Raw genomic sequence first — 24,897 nt, 5'->3', positions numbered from 1 at the left:
GTCACTGCGATTCAGCACGCGCGCCGTGTGTATTATACTATACATCGTATACATATATGTATACGTTCCGCTTCTGTCGAAAGTGAGGTCGAAAACTTATCCCTCTGGGGTCGACGCGCGGGTCCAGGGGAGTAGAGATGAAATTGGAAAGCGCGAATAAGGTATATATATATATATATATATATATATATATATATATATATATATATATATATATATATTTTTTTTTTTTTTTTTTTCGCCCGATTGTCCACCTTGAGCAGCGCCCCGAGCGCCCGAGTTGTGTTCTCCCACATTTGCTGAGAACCGAACGGAGGAATGACCTTGCTCACTTATTGCATGTCATTGCAGCGAACGCCTTAAATAGATTACTCATGCTGAGGAAATATCGTCACGGTTTTCGATTAAAGAACGACGGAGCTCTACGTTTCACGAGGTGACAGCGATCGGTAAACATCGGCAGGAACGCTCAGCTTGCCCGTCTCTTTGCAAAATAGATGCCCACTTAGCCCACTTCAAATATTGTTCCGCGCGTTGGTAGGAAATTTAAATTTAGTTTTAGTTCCCGAGAAATTCCAAAACGCGACGTTACCGTCTGAAATCGCGGTACTGATGGCAGTAGACCGCCACCGGCAATCAAGCCAAATCTCTCGATATCAAACCTATCGATATAGTGATGGAAGTCAACTGACGCGAAGTCAGACATTATATATAACATATTACATTATATTTATTATTTTATTTACTTCGAATTTCTCAACCACTTGTATGAGCGCTTGATTAAATTGTAATTGAGGATTAAAAATTATTTTTTTATTTTTCCTTAAATTTCTTTGCAAAAGGATTCACGTGTTAGTTAACGACGTGTATTTTGATTCAATCGTCAGGGCACGATGGATGAAACCAATGCTAAGAGAGAAGCAAGGAGACGGCGAATATTAGAAAACTCGGAAAATCGTTTGCGCAAAATTACAGGGAGAACTAGTCCGGGTGAGACAAAGGGTAAATATAACCAATATGCCTAAACAGAAATGTGTTTGAAATCTGATTTAAAGCCAACTTTCTGCTAACTACACGTAAATTATGTATACAGTTGAAGTCTATTTTCCAGATAGTGGCTCGCAAGTAGAAGACCGCAGGGTTAAAGCCGAGTCAAATTATCAAGACGACATTATCAGAACTGCTGTATACAATACCAATAATACACCACAGCAAGACTGTGCAAAATCTGAAAATGAATATGAAGGGTTCTTAAATGATGCCAGCAATGAGAATGTACATTTATCAGGACAAGCATCAAAGTCCAAATCTATATTACACACGTTATTGTTCAAGCGTATCAATTTCGTTTTACTGGCTGGGATCATCAATATTTTACTACTGTTGAAACTTGACAAATTATTTGGACAGGTACACTTAAAATATTCTCTTATTTTACTGGAATTGTGATGATGACATTAATAACTTATAAGTGTTGTTAATATTTGCAGGCAATAATAGTACCTTACTTGTTATTGGCGGCAGGACGCCTGTACAGGTATACAACGTTACACGATTCGCAAAACAGTAGTCTGTTAGTAGCTGCTTTGCTATTGTGCAACGTTAAACCTAAAATAATTTATATGTTTAAATTGTCATTCACATTATTTACCGTAATACTAAGTGATTTTAGTTTATTTATGTTCAATTTTGTATTAATGCGTTATATTATTATTCGTTATTACTATTACGAGGCTACACTACCAAATGCATAATTATTTATAATTAAATAAGCAAACGGGAAGTGGAATTCTATTGTTGGAAATTTTGTACAATGTTGAAGAGATAAAAGACGGTCAAAGAAATTTAAATGCAAACTTTTGCATTATTTAAATGTGTTGTCAGATTTTTTTTTTATGTCGCTGTTACGTCATGAATAAGCCCAAAAAAAACGCATTAAAATACATATAATTAAAAGAAGTTTTATACATAAAGGTAGTGACTGTATTTCGTATTTATATTAATGCTGTAAATTTCATTGGTTCTTAAAATTTTTTATGCTACAGTTGTAGTACGGAAGTCTTCTTTAATTTTAAGTGACCTAGTAGAATATCGGATATATTGTAAAACAAAGTGCAACCGATCCAGGACAATTGTAAAATATCTATTTTAAAATAATTAAACATAAAAATTACAGAAAAAATCCTTAAACAATTTGCGGTTTTATTATACGTATATCTTAATTTCTTCTTAATTTTGCGTTTTTTTCTATTATTCCTCTTGAAAAAAATTTGCGCTCTACAGAAGAATTGGAAAAACTAATACGATTATTATATTACTAGTAATAAATATAATAATAGCGCTATTATTATTATTATTACCGACTAAGTAGAAACTTTAACCTGTAAAAAAACGTAATAACACTGGTAGTATCTTACCAGTGCACAGTACACAAATCTCGAGATGTCAATCTCTAATAATTTTTTTATTCCTTTTTTATATCGACGCTTTAACAGGTTTGTTATATAACGCACCTTCAACTTCCGATGCAGCAGCAAAACTGATTATTCGATACAAGAATGTTTTTCTCGAAAGATGATGTAATTTTCTAAGATTAAGTACTCAGGAGATTGCATGTAGATTCTTGTACGTACATACAGGTGATAGTCGCGCAAGATTAAGCAAACGTTAAGTAAAATGCTACGCAGGAGTGCGTGCCAACTGGCCAGCTCGATTCATTCGAGTCCTCATGCAGAGGTACACGAGATGCCGATGAGTGTGATTATCAGACCTTTTCCCGCAGAAGTAAACGAGAAAAAAGTCGAAAGTTTAATGAACGCGTTAAAAAACGCCGAGACTGAGCACACGGTACCACCCATCGATGTATTGTGGATCGTAGGAAGCCAAGGTAAAATCTAAGCAGCTATGTAAAAAATTAAAAAAAACATAACTAAACTTTTCAATTGCATTTAGGTGGTGATTATTATTATTCTTTTGGTGGCTGTCATCGTTACACTGCCCATCAGCGATTAGGTAAAGAGACCATTAGAGCCAAAATAATTTCATCAACTTTAACAGACTTAAGATGTTACTTGGGAAATTCTACCCCGGAGTTGAAATAATTTTACAAATATATATTACATAAAATAATGTAATAAACTTTTATAGATTTCAAGCAATGTGAGAGTAGATTATCAAAGCCTTTCAGGGTTTTAAATCACCTATAAAACAAGTTAAATTTTATAAATGTATGTAAAATAATAAGTATGTACAAATAGCAATATATTTATATCTTTCGTAAAGATTTTATAATATATTTTCTAAATGTAATAAACAAGAAAACTTTGAAAAAATTAATAAATGAAATAGATTATAACTCAAAGTATAATTATATGTATATTATTGTGTAACTTTATACTATATCACTATACGTTTTATCGTTACATTATCATTAACGTTCTTCATATTTTTTTTATTACGACTAGGAACATACTTATACGATTAAGTATTTCTATTATATAGTACCTCAAAATCTGTAATTTTCTCCTATCATTAATCATTGCATAAAGTGTTTTCTAGATCGAAGCTTTCGATTTGCCTCTTTTAAAAAGTAAGGCTTGTAAGTTCTAGTTACATTATTCGCGGATGGGTCGTCCATATCCTCGACAGAATGAGTTTGACTCGATTGACTTGAGGGTTTACTATTTCGCAAATGAACGGGTATGATGGACTGTTGTAAATGTAATAACTGCGTATTAGTCACTTCGCAATCAATTTGCATCATTGTTATATGATTAGACGGCGTTGAAAACGTACCTGAAAAAGAAAAAAAGATATATCGCGTTGGTGCTACGTATTGCTACATTGCCGTATTGATATTTTTACTCATGTACAATTACGCATATAACTGTATAACATTATTTAATTACCATTTATAGATACGGCAGGTAGAACTAAAGACATTTTAGGTCTAGCCGTGTTATTTTTTCGTGAAGCTGGCAATAATAAATGTTCGCCGCTGAACCAGACAACATAAAATGTATCGTCCTTTCTTCCTAAAGCTTCAAACAAAGAAGCATGTTCACTCAATATCGGAGAAAAGATCTCAATCGCGTTATTATCTGGATATTGATCAACGGTAGGAATATCAATTAATTTGGGCATTGTTTTTATTTTCCGATCCCGTGATAAGTACAGTTTTCTTCTTGCCTTTTCTGCTAGCGGCAATCTCGACAAAGATACATTTAATGAATCTGTTTGTAACTTTGTTTTCTTTAAAGCGGTCTGATTTTCTCGATCAGATTCACCAACGATCCAACGTCTTAATTCGTTGTCTAAACGTATCGACTCACTCTGATTAATGTACATCGGACATACTGGTTGATGTATCGGTACACTTTTATTAAAAGTTTCTTCAATTCGCTCGTCCATACTGTTATCGTTCTCATCAACCGTCCAGAATAATCTTCTGTTATGTTTATCCTCTGTTAAAGGTACTGATAGACTATCAGATTCAGTTTTAAAATGTACATTTTGTGAATGTGTTCCCCTTATATAAAAATAAAAGATATTTTATTTTTACGTTTTCTTAAATTGATATTTTCCTATTTTTATATTTATACAAAATAATAAATATTTAATGTATTCAGATTTTATTGTACACAGATAGTATAGAAATGTAAAAAGTTTTATTAAAATTAAAATATTTAACTCTTCAGTTAAAATTAAATTACTTATCGTAAAAAATTTTAAAGTTCTATTTTTTCAAAAATTTCATATTAATGCATATTATCATTACACTTACCTAAAGCCGTCGATGTTAAAAGATACCATGAAAATTATACCGAGAAAAATAACAGCACTTCCTTTTATTTTCTTTTTCAAAGGCTTAAAATTTAAATCTTTATATTTGTTATTATTATGCGTTGTACTGTTTTCCGCTTCTGATAGTCTTTGTTTTAAAACTGCATTCTCCTAAAAAAATGTATCATTAAAAAATAAGTTAAATACTGAATTGCAATTTTATAAAAATTATTGTACATATAAATCGTGGAATGTTTACCGTTTTTAATTGTTTATTCTCTTCTTTCAATTCAGATATTTCTTTCTCCAAAGAGGATACGTATTCTTTTTTCTTTTTTCGTGAGAGGCAAGCCGATTCTCTATTTTTTATCATTCTCTGTTGTCTTTTTAATGCTTTTAATTTATATTCTTGATTATTTTTTGACGAATTCATGAAATCGACTGCTTCATTTTGTATAATTAATGAATTTGAGTTTATTTTATTTCGCATTACTTGAACTGGTGTATAATTAATTGGCTTGTTTGTCACGATAATGTTGTTACATTTTGCAGATCCGTTGTTTAAAACAACAGGAGCATCCATGGAGTTTGTAGTATTTGTTGTGCAAATGTTTGATACAGTATTAATTATTTTTACGTTTTGCGGAAACGTAAATGCATTTTCCGTTTCTTTATCAGTTGTATTTTTTATATTTACTGAACTCTGTTGCTTATTCGGTAATATTCGGAGTTTGGAGGAATATAATACAGGCTGTGAATTTGCATTCTGTGCGAATGTAGCAACGTCTTGAAGAAAAATAGTATTTTGAGACTCTTCTGTAAATGTTAATAATATTTCTTTAAGGTTTAAATAAAGTATTTAAATTATTTTTTAGTAGTTTTGCTGTTTGTTATTAATAATATACCAATAAATAATTTTATATTTACATAAGGTATAAAATTTTTACCGTATTTTATATGTTGCGGGACGTTCATAGGCTGAACATTAGCTTGTCTTACAGAATCTGGTTTTGGAATAATAAATTTTGTAAGCTTTAAATCATCCTTGTTAACAGGTATAAAGTTGAGTTGTTCAACACTCGATGTACTTAAAGACGATTGAGACGATTGTGATAACGGAGATACGCATTGTGGTGAAGAAATCGTTGGTGTTTCTAAAGAAAACTAAAAAACAAAAAAACGATTTTAAACAGCTATTAGTGATATGTACAGTTTAAACCTTTATGTATTTTATCAATAATTTATATGCTACTGCATATACCTCTGTTTTTATATTTTGCACTGTACAATTTGGCAATTCTTGTGCAGAACATATTTGCTTATCAGAATCATTAGATTCTGAATGACTAAGGCTACTAGGTGACAATGGAAATTGAATGGTGGGACTCTCAGGTTCAAATTTAATTTCATTCATTATCTTTGTTTCCTCCAAGCCTATAAACAATTTGCAAACGGTCAAAAAATTACTTTAAAAAAAAAAAAAAAAGGTTTGAAAATATATTACCTGAATTACTTTGTGCAAAGTCAAACTCTTTAAAAGGTGTCCACAAATCAAATATATTTTTTACCCCTTCATTTTTACTTTTATCATAATCCAGGACTGCATTTTCTTCTGGTACAATAGGAATTCCTAGTTCAGAACTCCAGGATTGGAAAAGATCATCAGAATCAAAATGATTACTTCCATCTGCAAAATAAATATGTTAAGCCAAGCATGTGTCAATTTGTGTAGCTAAATAAGAAGCTCTTATCGCATACTCGAGCATTTTGCACGGGTAATTAATATATAATAATATTTAATCTAAAGTTAATGCACAATACTTAACCTAAGAGTTCAAACTCGTTAAACATTTGAGCTTCCGACGTCGCGACGCCGTTACTTCGTTGTCCAAACTCTATACTCGGCATGTTTCTGTGCGGCAGTGTGTTTCTACGGTGAACTTAGGTTTTGATAGATACATTCACAGCAAAATAATCAAAGAATTCAAACTCAACCCAGTGATACATCCACAAAGGACTGCGAATTTCGTTGCACGAGCCGGAAAGAATTTAAACATGTATAACATACATACAAATCGCAAATATATAAGTGTGCAACAGTCACATATGTTCGTAATCAAAACATTTTACAGTACAGCGAAAAAGTTGACAGTGTCATAAACGTCAAAAGTCTCAAAACGCCCCTTCATGAAGCCGAGGTGCGGAACAGAGCTGAAGGCAGAGGAAGCGTTGGGGTAAGAGGAGTGACGTTTTTTTTTTAACGGTGAAAGGGATTCAGTCTTCGGCCATCACACTCGATTATTCATTTAAAGCTTACTACACCTTGCTGTCGACCTGGCCAGGAAAATAGCATTTGTGTGTGAGAACCTTTACTTGCCAGCTAGAGAACATGCGCCGTTGAGAAAAAAGAAGAAGTTAAATCCCCTTCTTCAATCCCCTAGGTCTTGCGCCCCCACCTCAGGTCTATATCTATAGTTTATGCTGGCCGACACTACCGATTGTTATATGACTGTATTTGGTCTCGTAGTCGCACGCGCTTTCTCTCGATTTATCTTGTGCTTCTTCGTCATCGTGACTAAATAACGTCGGAGTAATCCCAAGTTTCTCGTAATGTCGACGGTAGCGAGTCCCTTAGCTGTCGGAGGCATCCGGCAATCTGGAGCGCCGGTGCGGACGCAAAATGGTGCGAAAATCAAGTATTCCGCAAAGTTTGGTTATACCGCGTCCCTCAGCCACGAGATTCTTGCGTGTCGGTTCTTGCACGCGATGCATCGACCGTTTGTCTTCCGAGAAACACGAAAATTCGCGAAAAAAAATTATCGATTATCGTAAGCGTTACGTACGACGCTCGGGTATCCTTACTGTTTTATTTGCAACAAAAAACGATGCACAGCTATTGAATGATAAGGCTAGCAATCGGAGAAATAGAGTAGTTAAAAAGTAGCTCGCCAAAAAATACATTATAATATTTAAATTTATTTCAGTCATGGCTGCTTGTGCTATCGCTAACGTGGTTAAAAGTTCTCTGGGCCCTGTTGGTTTGGATAAGATGTTGGTTGATGACATCGGAGTATGTATTAATTTAATTTACATACGTTTGATTTAAAATAAAAATTTAAAGTAAAATGTTAATGTCGATATCAATGCTTTCAGGATGTCACGGTTACAAATGATGGAGCAACTATTTTACGCTTGCTGGAAGTTGAACATCCAGCTGCACGAGTTCTAGTTGAATTAGCTCAGTTGCAAGATGAGGAAGTTGGAGATGGTACCACTTCAGTGGTAAGCAATCGAGTTATTGTTGTTTATTTTATAAAATTTATAATTGAATTTATCGTTACGCTCGATCCTGAACTCTTTTTTCTCTCTCTCTCTTTCTCTATTACCCAGTTCTGTTGCTTTTTATCGGGCTACGTATCGTTCGAGCCGTGTGGACCATCGCGCGCGAGACATCTCGTGAAATTGGCGTTTCGCGGATTAAAAAGCGAAAGGCGAATCCCGCCGAGCCGCATCCACCTCCTGTTTCTCGTTTCGAGCTTTACACACCTCCTTTCGCTTTTCGCGGCTCCTTTTTCTCTCTCTCTCTCTCTCTCTCTCTCTCATTCGCATATGACATGCACTTGCAAAATAATTAGTGAAATATTTTATATTCGCAGGTTATAGTAGCAGCTGAGCTTTTGAAAAATGCAGATGAACTTGTGAAACAGAAGATACATCCTACTTCAGTCATTAGCGGTTACAGGCTTGCGTGCAAGTAAATATTCCGCTCTCGTTAAATACTTTATTTTAATCGATTTAATACGATTGATATTGAACGACGATATAAAATTTATAAAAGGACACAACTATAAGTTAAAATATTAATATAATTTTTATATGAAATTAATTTTAGAGAAGCATGCAAGTATATTCAGGAGCATCTTACTGTCAGTGTGGATGAGCTTGGAAGAGATTGCTTAGTCAATGTTGCAAAAACCTCTATGTCGAGCAAAATTATTGGAGCGTATCCTTTATGTTACAATTTTCTTTTATAGTTTATCTTCATTATTTTATAAGAACGATGTAATATTTTCTATAACAAATAATTAGTGACGCCAATTTCTTTGGCAACATGGTAGTTGACGCTGCTAACGCGATAAAAATCAATGACGGCAAAGGAGGATTTTTATATCCTGTTAAAGCAGTCAATGTCTTGAAGGCGCACGGAAAAAGTGTTCGAGAATCAGTTTTGGTTCAAGGATATGCTTTAAATTGCACCGTCGCTTCTCAAGCAATGCCGAAGAGAATAGCAAACGCGAAAATCGCGTGTCTAGATTTCTCATTACAGAAAGCGAAAATGAAGTTGGGTGTCGAAGTACTTATAACAGATCCCGAAAAACTTGAAGCCGTTCGTCAACGCGAAGCTGATATTACTAAGGAACGTATTCAGAAGATTCTTGCCGCTGGAACTAATGTCGTTCTTTTATCTGGCGGCATTGACGATTTATGCTTAAAGGTACAATGATATTTATATCACATTATGAGTTCTAAAAACTAGGGTAATATTTACTTTGATTTCTCCACAGTATTTCGTAGAAGCTAAAGCCATGGCAGTGCGTAGATGCAAGAAAGCTGATTTGAAAAGAATCGCTAAAGCTACTGGTGCTCAGTTTTTGACTTCATTGACCAACATGGAAGGAGAGGAGAGTTTTGATGCCAGTTTCTTGGGAGAGGCTGCTGAAGTGGTGCAGGAGATAATATGCGATGACGAACTTATTTTGATTAAAGGGTATATGTGTACTTTAATATTAGGATGCCGATATATATAATTTATATTTTGTAAGACATGTAAAGTTAGGGTAACGTTCGGGTTCTAAATTTGGGGTACATCGACTATTAGTTAATTGTTTCATTCATGAGCGACGCGCCATCTTACATTATTAGTTTTATAAAAAATAATTTTTTTCAATTTTTAAGGCCTAAAGCACGTACAGCGAGTTCAATTATTTTACGCGGACCAAACGATTATTACTGTGACGAAATGGAACGTTCCATACACGATGCGCTATGCGTCGTTAAAAGAGTTTTGGAAAGCAAAAGTGTCGTTGCAGGAGGCGGTTGTGTAGAAGCTGCACTTTCAATATATCTAGAAAACTTTGCGACATCATTGGTATTATTAAATTTTATATCTTTACAATAAATTTCTTTTTCTAGCATAAAATTTATATATTTTTATGTTGCAGAGTTCTCGAGAACAATTAGCAATAGCCGAATTTGCTCGATCTTTATTAATTATACCGAAGACGTTGGCCGTAAACGCTGCACAAGACGCGACCGATCTTGTCGCCAAGCTTCGAGCTTATCATAATTCTAGTATAACAAAACCAGATCTTGTCGACTTAAAATGGTAAGTTTTAAGTGATTTTTGTAGTTTGCTACATAAAATAAATGTTATAAATTATATTTGTACTTTTGCAGGGTCGGTCTTGATTTACTTGTAGGAAGCATAAGAGATAACAAAAAAGCAGGCGTATTGGAACCAGCCATTTCCAAAATTAAATCTTTGAAATTCGCTACTGAAGCAGCGATAACCATTCTTCGAATTGATGATATGATTAAACTAGATCCCGAACGTTCAAAATCTAAATCTTATCAAGATGCTATGGATGCTGGCGAACTGGAAGATTAATATCAAAATGCATTTACGTATTATACCGAGTACAATAAAAGATTTGTACATATTCCACTGCATATAATCACTGCGCGCAAATACCACGCGATAATAAAGATTTTACTACAACTTGCTGCTTCATATATTGCATGTACACAATTTAAGCCCGTGTATGAATAAATTTAAAATAAAATTGGTTTATAACATAACGTTAAACTTCAATTAATTAACTCGACGTTAAATGTTACTATATTAATATTACAACAATAGAGAATTTAATGTTTTTATCAACAAGAATGTAGGAGATTTATTTAATTTTTCCTTTATTCCTAAAAACTAACATATTCTTAAACTTACATTTCTTTGATTTAGATGAATAAACTATTATGTTTAAGAAAATTTTGTAATTAGCCATAATAATCATGGTATTTACATTATATTGAAAATGTATCTTATACTGTCTATGCTAATTATATCAATCTTATTCAAGTGCCTATGTAATTATATACTAATGAATATGACTTAAATAATATGACTTAAATTATACGTATGCATGATATAAAAATTTTATTTTAGATAAAAATAATATAAAATTAATATTAAGATTCCTGTTTACTCACTACTATTTTAGATTGTAACGTCAGAAATAAACGATAAAATTTCTTGCAAAATATTTCTCTATTAACATATTTTCGAAGAAATTTTATGGTATATTTTTTCACTTCTGATGTCATAATGTACACTGAGAGGCAAATAATTGCCACCCTGGACGGCCTAAAGAGTGGTGATCGAGAGGATGGAGGAAGAAGTAGTAGGACTGTTTTCTCCCTCAATTTTCGGTGGTTTTTAGCGATCGGCGCTTCGCGATATATTAACTACGGGTTTCGTGTGAGGATCTACGCACATCACGATAGTGTTATACACTAACTGCCGTCTCCGCGGCAAATGCCGTATCTGCCTCTCAGTGTACGAAGTGATGAATGCGGGACTTATAAATCATACGTGTATGTGTGATGTGATCATCATTCAATAAATTACTATGTTTTAAATTCAAACAAAATTTTTTTTAGTCATGCATACAAAAAACGAAAATGATTATAAGTGTTTATATTGATTTAATGACTTATGATCTATCTAACAGTTTATTAATGGAAAATAATAGAGAATAACAGTTTTAAGTATTATATGATATGTGTTCAGAGTAGGTTCAATATCGTTTATAAACGATTTTACATATAAGCGATATTGAATTTTTCAGTCAATATAATTCGAAATAGATGGTATTTACAATAAATTTTTTTACATTATAGCAATTAACTGTTTTTAATCTTGATGGACACATTACTTAGTTTTTTATGATAATATTTTAATAATCTGTTTCATGTTATATTTACAGTAAAACTTATCATTTGATTTACAAATATGATAAATCATTAAATAATCTGATAAGTATTAACATACTATTTCTTTTTTTTTTAATAGCAGTATAATTAATTTTATAATATTTAGTTTTTATGTATGTGTGTAATGTTCAGTTTCTTTCTGACAATAATACATAAAATTATTATTCATAACTAATCAAATAAATTTTTCCATTAATAACTGCTGACATTAACAAATGTGTAAATAAGTACTATAAATAAATTCTCGAATTAATTTTTCTGTTTTATAAAGTAAAAAATAATGATACAGTAATACATCATGTATTACTTGTAGTGTATATGAGTAAAGAAAGGAATGCGATTTAAGCAACTATTTTTTATAAATCACTGTGTTCAAAATCAACCAATTTTTTTAATTAAATTAATTTAATTTTAATTAACTTTATTTAGAATTTATTTACGAAAAAATAAAAATGTTATTTTGATATTTTATATGTAAAAATGTAAATGTCTCTCCAATATCGATACTTACAGTGATTTTTTGAGAAGATAACTTTTATAACGCAGGATTTTCGAATTTTGGTCCTTTTGTGACTATAATCTCAGCGTATGAATATTCTTGATTAAGTTCTAATACTTGGAACTTTTTCAGGACTAATAGTGTGTAAAATTTCTGCGCAACCTGCAAAAATTAAATTATTCTTTTTAGCTATCGCTAAACAATTTTATATAGAAAAACAAACATACAGAATTTTAGATAAATAATCAATTATTTGTAAAAATTATTTAACACTAACCTGTTTGCGATTATTTTTGAATGCCATCTCTGATAGTGTTAATCTATCTTTGGTATCTAATTTGCTTTTAATGACGTGATACATATGCGCAGCTCTTTTATTAAGAACGCGTTCTTCGAACTGTTCGTAAGTTTCATCCATTTGCTGTTCCTCTTGCTAAAAAATTTAACACAATTAAAATCAATTAACGTTATACATTTTTTTATCTACTAAAAGTAATAAAAAATGGAAAAATATAAAATAAAAATTATAATATAAATTTATAAATAATGTTAAATATATTACAGGTCCCACAGACGGCGGAAACTCATAATCTTCGTGGTTCCATGGTGTAGCGGGTCCTCTTTCGGAAATTGCACCAGGCGTATGTGCTGGGGGATGTTGTTCATCATAACCCATGTACGAAACTTGTGGTTGTGCCTGTTATTAAAATCATACAGTATTAAAAAGAGTTTTTATATTAAATATATATTACATGTTCTCTAAATTTAATATGCTAAAAAGTAATAATTATAATGTAATAACTCGAACATAAGTTCTATAATTTTCATACATGTATTTTTCATAAATTGTTATAAAATAAAAGTTTTTAACTCACTTGGTCATAACCCATGTTTTCCATCTGCATATTAGATGTTTGTACGGCTGCAGCGGCATCTTCTTGAGTTGACGTTGACGGTATTTGGGGTTCTTCGTGTGCAGTTTCGGTTGGCGCGATTTGTGGTATTTCCGAACCGAGTAAAGGCGCTTCAGAAGTTGACGGTACAACTTCTGATGGTTCACCAGAAGGCACAATGCTGCTTATATCAGAAACCGATGGTTCTGCTGGTAAAGATATTTCGGGTGGTGCAGATTCGGAAGGAAGGCTATGTTGCGCAATTATATTTGGAATTTCCGCTTCATTCAATTGATTGATATCTGGAGTTGGTTGGGGTGGTTGAGGTTGCTTTATCTAAACATAAACGATATTTATATTGTTATTAAATATAATATAATTATTTTTCCAATTAAATAAAGGATTCTTTTCTTTTTATTATTTTTATAACTAACCTCATCATCCAATGGTGCTTTTCGTTTTCGACCTGTACGCTTAGTGAGGATACTTTGTTCAAAAGAGGATACTTCTGGCTCTGGAGCGTCTCTCATTTGTTCTAAAGACATTCCATCCTCTTCAGTTCCAAGCCGTCCGAAATCATCATGATCGTAAGATTTGCTTGTTAGATGCCTTTGATAATTCTGTAAAAAAATTAAAAAATTAAAAAACATTACAAGTTTTTAAATTTTTCTACTTAATATTGTTATTTATGTAATATAAAATCTTATTACTTTAAATAGAACACGAGCCGGAATAGGCCTTCCTGGCAAAGCAAACAACTTTTCTACGCCGCCTGTTTCCTTCCAGTGCATTAATCTTTTTGTAGGCGGTGCCAAATCTAATGTTGTAATAATGTCGCTGGTATCGGACAGCTGTGCTTTCATTTCTTCGCCGGAAATATTTTTTACTTCATCGACAATAAGTTTACGTTTACGCTTGGCTTTTGTGAAACCTAGAAACATCGATAACTTTTTGTTAGTTATGGGAAACAAATAGGTACATTAATTTAAAAATAAAATTTACCTTTTAAAGCTGATGCATCAATTGGAGCTAGCGCGAAACTTTCTTCTTCATCGTGTAACAATGTGGTTTGATCTTGCAAAGGAGGTGGTTCTTCTATGTTGTCAATGGCGTGTTCTTCCGGTATAGTTTGTGGAGCTGGTGTAAAACGCCGGCTGGCGACGCTTATTCTTCCTTCAATTTCCTCTCCAGCCGCGACTGGTGTAGTCGGTCTCGAGCTGTCGGAGCTATTTGTAACATAATCAATGCATTAATATAATAATGAAATTTTACATAGTATGCAAAGAATAATAATGATAAAAAAGAAATGTAATAATGCAAAATTAATTAAATAATAAATACCTCATGCCTCCCATTGGAGAGCCTGGGCCACCAAAATGATCACCCATATCTTCATCAGATTCATCATGTACAGAAGCAGCAGTTCCAGGGGCTGTGCCTGTTTCCGGCTGTTCATTTATCGAACTAACTTCAGGTACAGGTACTTCACCCATTGGAGCTTCGTCAAATAAACCACCTTCGAAGAGACCTCCCGCTAAAATTTGTGACAATTATAAACAATTATCGGATCTAATTACGAAGAAAATACTAATTATTTTTATCATACATATGATATCTTGACCAAGATGACCACCAAAACCATCATCTCTAATAGGTGTATCGATGTCCATGGGTTGTGCTGTAGCAGATGTTCCTGCAACTGGCTCTTTTTCCTTTTGTTCTAATGTCGTTTCTATTCCTGGACCATCGCTAAACAACATGTGACCCTAAAATTAAAGCAAAGCAATCAATATTTTAAATTTATTTTTTAAAATATAATTTAAAGTGCTTATTTAAAAGTAATATATAGCACATTAAATCTGATTTATTATTATATGATAATCAAATGTGAGTTAAACAACAATAATAAAAATACAAAATATAATATAAATACCTGATCCAATGAAGGCTCTATGCCACTGCCATGCCGCAACAACTCTGGAGGTTCAGCATCAAAACTCATATCACCAAAACCTTGATCATGTGTAACCAAAGATAAACTACCATAATCTTCTCTCATTGTTATTTCTTCTGCTCTAGATTGGTTTAAACTAAACTGAGCTTCAATGTCAACATCTCTGAAAGAAAAAAAAAAACAATTTATTAAATATTTAAAAATATTACATATAAATTTTTTGAGAAATAAGGTTTAACATTATCTTACTTAAGTTCAGGCATAGCAGTATCAAAATCATGAAATACTTCTGGTAAAGTAATAGCTGTTACAGCTGCTTCCCTGTGTTCTTCAGGTAGGTCTACCATTCCAGGCCTAAAGGCCATTTTGATCTTAACAAAGGCTTCATTACAATCAGCCAGTAGATATTTAGCTTTCCTTGAATAAATTCGTACCACTCCCAATAACAAATGGCCAGATGTTCTCAAAGCCATTTTAACCTGTTACAAATATCATATCTCTCAAATTTCAATAGTTGCTAAAACAATGTATACAATACAACAAATACATACCTTTGGTTGCAGTATACCGTCCACTGATTTTTCTATGTTTGTCTCAAATACATGTGCCTTTGTTAGTTTCTTGTCCCAGTGAGCAGCCAGCCATATTCGGGCCAGTGGCCCTTTCTTGGCCAACACAAAATGTGCATAAAACATAACTGTTGTATTTCTCTAATCTCTTACTGGTCTGCAAAAAAAATTGAATTAATAAGTGAATTAAACATTTTATAAGAAATGCCTTTAGAAAACGGGAAAACGTTTAACAAACGCCATCCTGTGCAAACCTAACACCATCAATAAAACATTCCTGTCTGGTAGCGGGACGTTATAATTTGGTAACGCACCGCTGCAAAATAAATTCGACGTTAGATTCTCGATCTAATGTTACTGTGTCGTCTGGCACATGATCTAATTCATAAAATGTACGAGAACTCACGAGTACCGCTTGACTTGTGAAAATATAAACATCAATGCACAAGATGGCGTTTCCGTCTACAGTTTTGGCGGTTACAAGGTAACGTTGAACTTTTCGTACCAATTCTCCTTCACGACACGCACGACTCCTCGTTACGCCGTCCCGTCTCGTTAGGCCGCGCAGAGCCGCGACATATCTCGCACAAAAGAGCCCGCGGTCACGAGAATCACTCAGCTCATCGACACATACGGCGTACCTTCTCACCTCGACGCGTACCCGAAATTGCCCGAAATTCACTGCGCTTACGCGCGATCACTCGCGCCAACATGCGGGAACGATTCACCGTTACGTGCTGTTCCGAAATCCATTCTCGTATGACTTACTCGCAGCTAGTTTATTTTAGGAACGCGCACTCCTTAAGGCCAATGAAACACCCAACTGCATCATATAACGGTCTGACCAAATCTAAACTGAAAATTTTACTTTAGAAACGGGCTAATTAAAAAAAAAAAACTTTTTATTTATTTGATTAATGTATTGTTGCACTCGTTAAGCAGAAACGGGTAAAACATTTTTTTTTTATGACAATCCACGCTTTTGCTAATTGTGACTTATTTTAAATGTTCGTATACAAAATAAAGAAATATTAATTATATTAATGTTATTTTTATATTGTAAAATTTTTAAAAATGTATTTCAACATTATACAATATTTATACACCTTTGTTTTGTCACGGAAATTTAATACAAATTAATAGTAACTGTTAGATCGTGTAATTTTTTCCTTGCGAACATAGCCACTGATTCACTTCTGATCGAATCGTTTTAATATCTTCTGCAAAAATTTTGCAGCAACCGCCGAGGTAACGAACCCCCAAGTCTAGCCAGTCGGATATAGGTAAATTTAGTAAATCATCTGAGGCTACAGCCTGTTCACCGATTGTAAAACAGTCGCCTCTATTAGGATACACCACTAACGGAATTTGCTTTTTTTCTAAAGATGGATTGATACTCTGCAACAAGGGAGTTACATATTTTGGATCGACGCAATTTACGCCAACTGCAACGATTTGCGATGGCAAGGTATGATAACAACGCAGGGCCACTTCCTTAAATACGCTGCCATCTGATATATGACAATCATCCCGGCATGAAAACGAAAGCCATGCACGAGCTTCTGAGAATTCCTTCAGTAAGTCGAGCAATGCCTCTGCTTCTTCGACGCAGGGTATAGTTTCAAAAGCAAGCAAGTCAACGCCAGCGTCTAACAGTGCCTTGAAACGTGGCCTATGCCAGTCATATAATTCTTTTCGTGACATAGTTTTTCCATAAGCGCCAGTATATTCGGATATGTCATGTAAATAAGCACCATAAGGACCACAGGATCCAACAACCTTAGGTTTAGACTCAGGACAGAGTCCTTTTTCTTGGGAGTAATCGTTCGCAGCTTTTTTGGCTAAGTGAACAGCTGTAAGTAACAAGTTTAGACTTTCGGTAGAGCTCATGTTTAAATACTTCATAAAGCCAGGTATAGATGCTTGGTAGGTGTTAGTTTCGATGATATCAGCACCGGCACGCAAAAAATCCATGTGTGTGTCATACACAGCAGTAGGATTAGTCGCGAGGAACCGTGCCGTCCACAGCGGGTCGCCGTCGATTTTTACACCTACGTGTCGCGACAATTGTCCGCCGAATCCTCCATCCAGAACATTTATTATTTTTGACATAATTAACTCTGATTAGCTTATGGTTAAGCGTATCCACTTGAATTCATGTTTCACAATTATTTAAAATATTTAAATGGTAATTATCACGGAGACGGTCTCGTTAATTCTCCAATGTCTTTGAAAATGTATGTACACGTAGATCGACCTGTACGAAACAAACATGTAAGTAAAAGAAAAGTCGCTTTTTATTATTTTAAAAGTTATTAATTTTTTTTTAAATCGGTACTTGCGAGGTTACGTAATATATCACGCAACGAATGAGTGCATTCAGTCATCCAGAAGTGCAACCGCTCAGTGAGCTCTTATATCTGATAGGCAGATATTTTCAGATTCTGGAATATTTCAGATACAAGAGGTCACTGAACGTCGCTTTTGGTTGCTTTGTTAGCCCATCTCTACACTCTCTCCAGTGCCTTCGTATGCGTCCCTCATTCCACGTGGAACGTACGAATAATGTCTACTCATCCTCGGCATGCCCCTTATCTCATCAGTGGACTCGTACATCATCATTTTACCTCTTTTCTGTTTTATAGTATTATCTTGAACTTGTGGGGCTCTTACTGTTTATTTCCATTGTCTCCTCTAAAGCAGGAGAAAGGTAAAATGATGATGTACGAAGACACTGGGATGATGGGAGAGCATGCCGAGTATGCGAAGACCGCGTGGACATTCGTTGCGTGCCATATTACCTAACCTCGTAAGTATCAATTAAAAAAATTTCATAATTTTGTTAATTATACAACGCGGCGATTTTAACTAGCAAATTAATTTTTTACAGATCGAGTTCTACACAAAATCAAAATTTTAAGGACATCTGAGAATAGTCCTATCTTTTTTATAATTACCATCAGTTTTTAATTAGGTAAATTTTATTTATTAATAATTTATTATTTAAGACTATAATTGTTCGGAGTATAAGATTAATAGAACTATATGTGAAAATGATGATAATTACCCACCAAGATCTATGACTGCTATGATTAGTATAGTATTTGCTAACTGATTATTATTATCAATCTAAAATTTAAGCTTAAAAATATTAATTTTAATTAACGGAATTTTTTTTATTATTTAGGTTGATGGTGAAATTTGGTCAAAAGGGCGTTTTAAAATGATGTGTAAAAAAGGTACTTATACTTTTCTATGTATTACTTTATCTTTTTAATTGTTTTTTTTTTATATAGAATGATGTTATTGTAATCACCAAGATCTATGATTGCTATGATATTTCAATTTACAATTTCTGACTTAATAAATCAATAAAATATTTTAATGATGTTGCATAAAATGAGTTACTAATAAACACTGAATTTTTTCTGTTACATATCAGATTTACCAGACTTCTGGAAATCATAATTAAAGGATTAAAACTACAGGTAATTATTAATTGTTACACGGATAACTTAAACTTTTAAAATTATAAATATATAAAAATGATGATATTATCCACCAAGATCTATGATTGCTATGATTTGTATAGTATTTGCTAACTGATTGTTATTTTTGTTAATTTTTTATTTAGAAAAAGTATCAATTTTAACTAACGAAATTATTTTATTTGCAGGTTGTTTGCGAATCTCAAGTATAAAGGCTTTTTCAGATTTTGTAAGAAGGTATTTATATTATATTTTTATTTTAAAAAGAGGTGTGATGAAGGTATTAGTTTCTACTTGTACATTAAAAGCAAATAAAAATTATGATATTTAAAAGATAAGTTTTACTTCAAAAATTATTTCCCGATCTTTTAATCATACTTTTTTTTTATATTGTTACAATACTACTTGCTTAAAATTTACAAACCTCGTTGATGTCTAACGTTCATCTTTACCTACTCTCGTCCAAAGATTGCAAAAGAAAGAAATAGGACATCGCGGTGTTCACGATCTAATAATGAATTAATCATCACTGCTATAATATAGCTATAAATAACATTTGTTTTCTCATTTCTTTTATATGTTTGCACGAATAGGGAATAAAAAATTAAAAAAATGATTTGCAAGGAGTAATGAGCCTCGATTAAAATTTGCTTAAGCCATTAATTTAGTACTCACATTGGTAAACATGTTGACGTTCACGGAAGACAAATGCAATACTTTAATGATCATCGGCTTCTGCATCATCGTCACCATAATGTTCGCTCTAACAACACGATCAAGACTGGAGTCTGGCCACTCGCTGAAATATATTCCCTCACGAAAGTGCTCACTCTAGATGCACATGTGCGTACGTAAAATAATTAATTCTAAGCTTATCGACAATCCATCCGACATTTAAAGAAGCTAGTTACAACTCACCGCACTTGTAATGAGACTGCCATACCAAGCGTAAATAAACGTTTGCAGTAATTTCAATGCCATGTAAGAGATGAACAAGAAAAACTGGCCAATTGTCAGGTGAGTGAACTGTTACGTTATTGTTATAACATAATAATTATTATATCAAAATCTGCTATTTCATAATTTATATAATTTAGGAATCAGCGATCTAGATAGATAGGCGATAGAACTAACCGGACTGGCCTCGAAGATCAACGCGCACATGAGCACGGCGTTTGCGAAGAGCATCCGTAAAATTATCACCCCCCAGATATCGCTCATCATGTGGCCGCATCGTAATAATCGGTGATGCGTGTGTACAGACATATTCAAGACAACCGCAAACATCTCCCGATTTTGATGCTGATTTGCCAGCCTGGCAGACATCGCTCTCAATATCGAAGAGATCTGAAACGCGTAATAACCAAAAAGACTGTCGACGCTGCCAATAGTGAAGATCATCCACCAGAGGCTGGCAATCTGATAAAGGAGATGCAGATAAAAAGGAAGACCGTCGCCGGTCGGTATAAACCATAGCAGTTTCGCCGGGAGCGGTAGTTTTTTAGGTTTAGCATGATCGACAATATGACGAGCTATAGATAAAAACGATTGATAAAGGAATAGCATTACTGTTAATGCCAGAGTAAAGCAAAATATATAAGACGGTTTGTCAAAAGCGTACAAAGTAGCGAGCACAGTCGCTTTGTTTTCTCGATCCTGTACTAATTCTCGTTCGAAAAGATTATTCAATGTATCGTGAAGCTCTATCAGCTTCTCGCGTTTCACCAGAAAGCAAGCCGCCTGAAAGGAAGATTGATCTCTTAAACTTTTGATATTAAATGACTACTAAATACAATCGTCTTGAAAAGTTGTAATTATTGAAATTAAGATTTTTTGTTTTTAAAATAACAAAAAATTGGATAAGTAATACCATTAAGACAGGTGCAATGAAGCTACAGGTCAAGCCAAAACCTCTGATGAGAAGTATTAAATTGTCAGTGTGGTCCCGACAAAAATTTATAATGAAGACACATTGACTGAAGCACATGAAAATCACTAAGAGACCCGTGAAATACGACCAGGCTACTGAACGTGTTCGATCTTGTAAAACACCGCCGAGGTAGAGCATCTTTCTTATGCGATAAGCGTACACGCGATAACGAAACACCGTTGTGTCTATTCTCCCTCGTTCTCGAGAATCGTTCGCCAAGGTGGTCATGGATACAAGGAAAAATAACAGGAAAAATTTCTTGAACAACGTATAATTCTGCTGAAAATTTGTGGCAAAATGAACGATGAAGTACGGCGTTCACCGGAAGAGTTTAATGTCTCGGCAAGTTTAATGATGTAAGAGATTCGATTTCACCCTTTCAGAACTTGGAAAGCTTACCATTTACTAAATCTAGAATCTCAGAGGGGTGGAATGATTGCACGTTTCATCACTACTTAGTTATTTATAGATTAGGGGATGAATTGATAACACATTCAAAGCTCATGTCCAGAAAATACTTTTCGCATTATCCTTCATCAAAAGACAAATCAGTTCTGCTGTAGTTGTGAAAGATTAATTGAGGTCGATTTATCGAAAGTACAGCTTCAAGCATTAGTTAAGTATATGTTAGTGGAAGCTCCTCGACGCAAAACGAACGAATAGGAAAATTATTTAGAAGGAATCGGGAAGTCTTTTACATCAAGCTTGCATCGAGAAAAATAGTTCTGTCGGTGTAAATTTTCCTATATTGTATATTCGTCGGTATCAAAAATTCAGAAACCTGTATGTCTATAATAATTTTAATATTTGTATTTAAAAAAAAAGCGCAAATAAAATCTAACTTACTTATTTAATAAATTACGATTATGTTACTTTTTTATGTAAAAATTTTATTTTGACCAAAAGCAGATTTTGTTTCTTAATTAAGCATTGGTTAATTGTTTTCTAATGTAAATTTCCTGCTACTGACTAATATTATATATTTTTATAATGCATTTTTTAAATTTTATTAGAACAAACCATGCTTCGCGTGCGCTATTTTTCTAAAAAATGTTTCCCATCCAATTTGTGCGCGTAATTATAATTGGGGACATTAATTAATTATAATAATTTCTATATAATGATTACAATTGAATAATCTATGGTCAACGACGTGTTGCCGGTTCAAGAAACCCAATTAAAAACTATAAATTTAAAAGAACGCTCTTGAAGCGTTATTCGAGCTAGTCAATCAAACAACGCTCACTGCAAGTGCATCATCGACGAGCGAGAAATATGGCTGACCACGGCTGACTTCTGTTTGTTGCCGCAACAACGCCGAGTGAACGGAGCAAGAGCGTTGAGTAAGTTTAGAGTAAAATTTTCTCGTCAACGATAAAACAGCGAGTTTTCTTTTAAACAATCTCTTGTTCTAGGGCGGTGATAAAATTCGAGTGATTGTAAAAAAGAAAGAAATGTGATGAGCTACTATCTATTTCATTGAAGGCGCGACGAAATTAGAACGCATAACCTCTATAACCTCGTGCGAGTCGCGGTGAATTATAACTAGTAGAATGGCGGTTGGATCGACGAAGGTGGTCCAGGTGACGAACATCGCACCTCAGGCCACCAAAGACCAGATGCAGACTCTTTTTGGGTATCTGGGAAAAATCGAGGACATCAGATTGTATCCGACAATTCGGGATGTTGCTGTACCGGTACAATCACGTATATGCTACATCAAGTTTCATGATCAAGGTTGCGTCGCTGTTGCTCAGCATATGACAAATACTGTCTTTATTGACCGCGCATTGATAGTAATTCCATACCAGAATGGAGATATCCCAGACGAGCAGCGTGCATTGGAACTGACTAATAATGGCACAGTTGTACCAGGTAAGAATGTGTAAGATTATACAACAATTTTGTACTAGCAATTTTTATCATTTTAACGAATTAAAGAGACATATTTATTTGTTTAATTTTTACAAAGTATTTTGCTTGTTTTAAGTATAAATCGAATTAATTTTTTCAATTTTTTTAGGTCTTTATCCGTCAGAACCAAAGCTGCCGCCGAACGTAGTGAATTCTATTGAGGGTATTCCTCCAAATCATGTAATCACTACAATGGATCCTAAACTTGAGGGAAATGGCCTGCCATCTTATCCACACCTGCCAGGTCATCTCGACAGTAGACGTATTGAAGAGATCCGTCGGACACTTGTTGTGGCAAATTTGGATACATCAGTAAGCGCCGAGCAACTGCTGGATTTTTTCAGCAATAATAACGTGGAGATCAAGTACCTGCGTATGTGCAGTAGGGACTCAGATACTGAGCACTATGCGCTGGTGGAGCTGTCGGAACAGGCCACTGTTGTTTCAGCATTGCTGCTGAATGGGAAACATCTAGCGGACCGTCCGATTAAGCTTTACCACTCGACACAAGCAATTGCGAAACCTGAAGCAAAGAGCAACGAGGCTGCACAGAAAGAAATTGAGGAAGCAATGTCAAGAGTAAAAGAAGCGCATAATCTTATCTCTGCTGCAATTGATCCAATGATCGGTATGCTGTCTAAGGATAAGCGAAGCAGAAGCGGATCGCGCAGCCGTAAGTCTCGTTCGCGATCTCGTGGTCGCAGCAGACGTTCAAGATCACGTAAGCGTTCACGATCACGCCACCGACGTTCGCGCTCCCGCCATCGACGTCGATCGCGTTCGCGTTCCAAACGATCTCGATCGAAGGACCGCAGGCGCAACTCGCCATCGAGACGACGCAGCAGTTCGCGCAGTCGGCATCGTTCGCGTAGTAGATCGAGAAGATCAAGGTATAACTAAATTTATTTTTACTAACCTTTAATATTATATTATATTCATATATATGTATATTATATATTCTTACTCTCAATTAATAAATTCTAAAAAAATATGAAATATATTAAATATAAAAAAGTTTTTAGTACTAAAAAAATATATTCAAGATGTGATTAATGCTTTATATAAGGAAATTATTATATTTTTATGTGCATGTACTATGTATTATTTTTTTTTCTTTTATTAAAGATCACGTCGATCACCGTCCAGATCAAAAGAACGAAAGAAGAGATCACCGCGTCGTCGCAGTCGTTCACGGTCACGAAGCAAGGGTTCCACATCCAGATCTAGACGTTCACGTTCTAAATCCAAATCTAGATCATCCAAATCTAAATACGCCTTGGAAAAATCTAAAGATAAAGATCGAGAGAGGCGTAGCAAAGATAAGTCGGATAATGGTAAAAGGAGCGACAGTGATCGGGAGAGACCCGAAAAGGAAAGCAGTAGAAGCGATAAGAAATCCAGTAAAGACAAGCGATCCAGCGATAAATCAGACTCCAAATCTGATGACAAAGGTAGATCTACAACAGAAATCAACGACAAAGATAAAACAACAGAGTCGGAAAGTTAGACGACCAATACAATTTTTCAATTATCTCGTTAAATTTGACAAGCTATTTGTCTTTATCGCTATGTATTGCTACAGTAACAAATACATAAATATACAAAATTTATATCAAGCTTTTTTTTTTAAATAGCGACATATAAAATAATCGAAATGTGTGATGTTTAAAATTTTATGATCTGGTTTCTCTTTTTCGGAATCGGCAGTGGTTTAACATATTTTTCTTCGTTTTCTCTCTTCTCGTTACGTACTTCCATTTAGATACGTTCTTAAATGATCTAGAAATAATATAAAACGTTAAACATAATATATGC

The 24,897-nt window shown here is 34.1% G+C and overlaps 8 protein-coding genes and 1 long non-coding RNA gene across 12 annotated transcripts; 5 read left to right on the top strand and 4 right to left on the bottom strand.

The window, feature by feature from the left end:
• Positions 1-32: 32 nt before the first annotated feature.
• LOC139101908 (uncharacterized) lies at positions 33-2,289 on the top strand. Of its 3 annotated transcripts, XM_070655426.1 has the most exons (5): positions 45-161; positions 352-537; positions 888-1,002; positions 1,112-1,410; positions 1,491-2,289. In XM_070655426.1, the coding sequence occupies exons 3-5, from the start codon at positions 894-896 to the stop codon at positions 1,752-1,754; spliced, it is 672 nt and encodes a 223-aa protein (XP_070511527.1). In that variant the 5' UTR covers positions 45-161; positions 352-537; positions 888-893; the 3' UTR covers positions 1,755-2,289. The 3 variants fall into 3 exon arrangements, with proteins under 3 accessions (XP_070511525.1, XP_070511527.1, XP_070511526.1); XM_070655424.1 differs by lacking the exon at positions 352-537 and having other exon boundaries at positions 33-161; XM_070655425.1 differs by lacking the exons at positions 45-161; positions 352-537 and adding an exon at positions 587-787.
• A 124-nt stretch (positions 2,290-2,413) lies between these two features.
• Positions 2,414-3,367, top strand: LOC139101911 (sulfiredoxin-1-like). The gene is made up of 2 exons (XM_070655428.1): positions 2,414-2,887; positions 2,953-3,367. The coding sequence occupies exons 1-2, from the start codon at positions 2,677-2,679 to the stop codon at positions 3,099-3,101; spliced, it is 360 nt and encodes a 119-aa protein (XP_070511529.1). The 5' UTR covers positions 2,414-2,676; the 3' UTR covers positions 3,102-3,367.
• Atf6 (bZIP_ATF6 domain-containing protein ATf6) lies at positions 3,213-7,201 on the bottom strand. Its single transcript, XM_070655405.1, has 8 exons — positions 6,609-7,201; positions 6,287-6,469; positions 6,044-6,216; positions 5,730-5,946; positions 5,042-5,598; positions 4,784-4,953; positions 3,909-4,528; positions 3,213-3,795 (listed from the first exon to the last, which is right to left on the bottom strand). Exons 1-8 carry the CDS (start codon positions 6,688-6,690, stop codon positions 3,536-3,538), a joined length of 2,262 nt encoding a protein of 753 aa, XP_070511506.1. The 5' UTR covers positions 6,691-7,201; the 3' UTR covers positions 3,213-3,535.
• Positions 7,202-7,293: 92 nt separating this feature from the next.
• Cct1 (chaperonin containing TCP1 subunit 1) lies at positions 7,294-10,641 on the top strand. The gene is made up of 10 exons (XM_070655413.1): positions 7,294-7,465; positions 7,767-7,852; positions 7,936-8,064; positions 8,439-8,536; positions 8,675-8,785; positions 8,872-9,277; positions 9,348-9,550; positions 9,739-9,931; positions 10,005-10,168; positions 10,240-10,641. Exons 1-10 carry the CDS (start codon positions 7,393-7,395, stop codon positions 10,448-10,450), a joined length of 1,674 nt encoding a protein of 557 aa, XP_070511514.1. The 5' UTR covers positions 7,294-7,392; the 3' UTR covers positions 10,451-10,641.
• Positions 10,642-10,738: 97 nt separating this feature from the next.
• Vtd (RAD21 cohesin complex component verthandi) lies at positions 10,739-16,422 on the bottom strand. The gene is made up of 13 exons (XM_070655403.1): positions 16,256-16,422; positions 15,733-15,907; positions 15,431-15,660; positions 15,161-15,344; positions 14,834-14,993; positions 14,569-14,761; positions 14,230-14,453; positions 13,938-14,158; positions 13,662-13,847; positions 13,210-13,563; positions 12,897-13,031; positions 12,612-12,767; positions 10,739-12,496 (listed from the first exon to the last, which is right to left on the bottom strand). The coding sequence occupies exons 2-13, from the start codon at positions 15,874-15,876 to the stop codon at positions 12,371-12,373; spliced, it is 2,313 nt and encodes a 770-aa protein (XP_070511504.1). The 5' UTR covers positions 15,877-15,907; positions 16,256-16,422; the 3' UTR covers positions 10,739-12,370.
• A 223-nt stretch (positions 16,423-16,645) lies between these two features.
• On the bottom strand, positions 16,646-18,230 carry LOC139101907 (homocysteine S-methyltransferase YbgG-like). 2 transcript variants are annotated; one of them, XM_070655422.1, is made up of 2 exons: positions 18,093-18,230; positions 16,646-18,007 (listed from the first exon to the last, which is right to left on the bottom strand). In XM_070655422.1, the coding sequence occupies exon 2, from the start codon at positions 17,860-17,862 to the stop codon at positions 16,900-16,902; it is 963 nt and encodes a 320-aa protein (XP_070511523.1). In that variant the 5' UTR covers positions 17,863-18,007; positions 18,093-18,230; the 3' UTR covers positions 16,646-16,899. The 2 variants fall into 2 exon arrangements, with proteins under 2 accessions (XP_070511523.1, XP_070511524.1); XM_070655423.1 differs by having other exon boundaries at positions 18,089-18,228.
• Positions 18,231-18,416: 186 nt separating this feature from the next.
• On the top strand, positions 18,417-19,576 carry LOC139101913 (uncharacterized). The gene is made up of 5 exons (XR_011545638.1): positions 18,417-18,559; positions 18,641-18,724; positions 18,938-18,989; positions 19,193-19,238; positions 19,427-19,576. It is a non-coding gene; the product is annotated as an uncharacterized lncRNA (long non-coding RNA).
• Positions 19,577-19,654: 78 nt separating this feature from the next.
• On the bottom strand, positions 19,655-21,396 carry LOC139101912 (odorant receptor 47a-like). The gene is made up of 5 exons (XM_070655429.1): positions 21,109-21,396; positions 20,373-20,978; positions 20,157-20,264; positions 19,914-20,069; positions 19,655-19,746 (listed from the first exon to the last, which is right to left on the bottom strand). Exons 1-5 carry the CDS (start codon positions 21,394-21,396, stop codon positions 19,687-19,689), a joined length of 1,218 nt encoding a protein of 405 aa, XP_070511530.1. The 3' UTR covers positions 19,655-19,686.
• A 1,025-nt stretch (positions 21,397-22,421) lies between these two features.
• Srp54 (splicing regulatory protein 54) lies at positions 22,422-24,692 on the top strand. Its single transcript, XM_070655417.1, has 4 exons — positions 22,422-22,511; positions 22,584-23,043; positions 23,192-23,972; positions 24,208-24,692. The coding sequence occupies exons 2-4, from the start codon at positions 22,722-22,724 to the stop codon at positions 24,587-24,589; spliced, it is 1,485 nt and encodes a 494-aa protein (XP_070511518.1). The 5' UTR covers positions 22,422-22,511; positions 22,584-22,721; the 3' UTR covers positions 24,590-24,692.
• Positions 24,693-24,897: the final 205 nt, after the last annotated feature.

Source organism: Cardiocondyla obscurior, linkage group LG04 (genome assembly GCF_019399895.1).
Source record: "Cardiocondyla obscurior isolate alpha-2009 linkage group LG04, Cobs3.1, whole genome shotgun sequence".
Lineage (NCBI taxonomy): Eukaryota > Metazoa > Arthropoda > Insecta > Hymenoptera > Formicidae > Cardiocondyla > Cardiocondyla obscurior.
The sequence above is the reverse complement of the archived record's forward strand: the minus strand, read 5'-3'. Positions and strand labels throughout refer to the sequence as shown.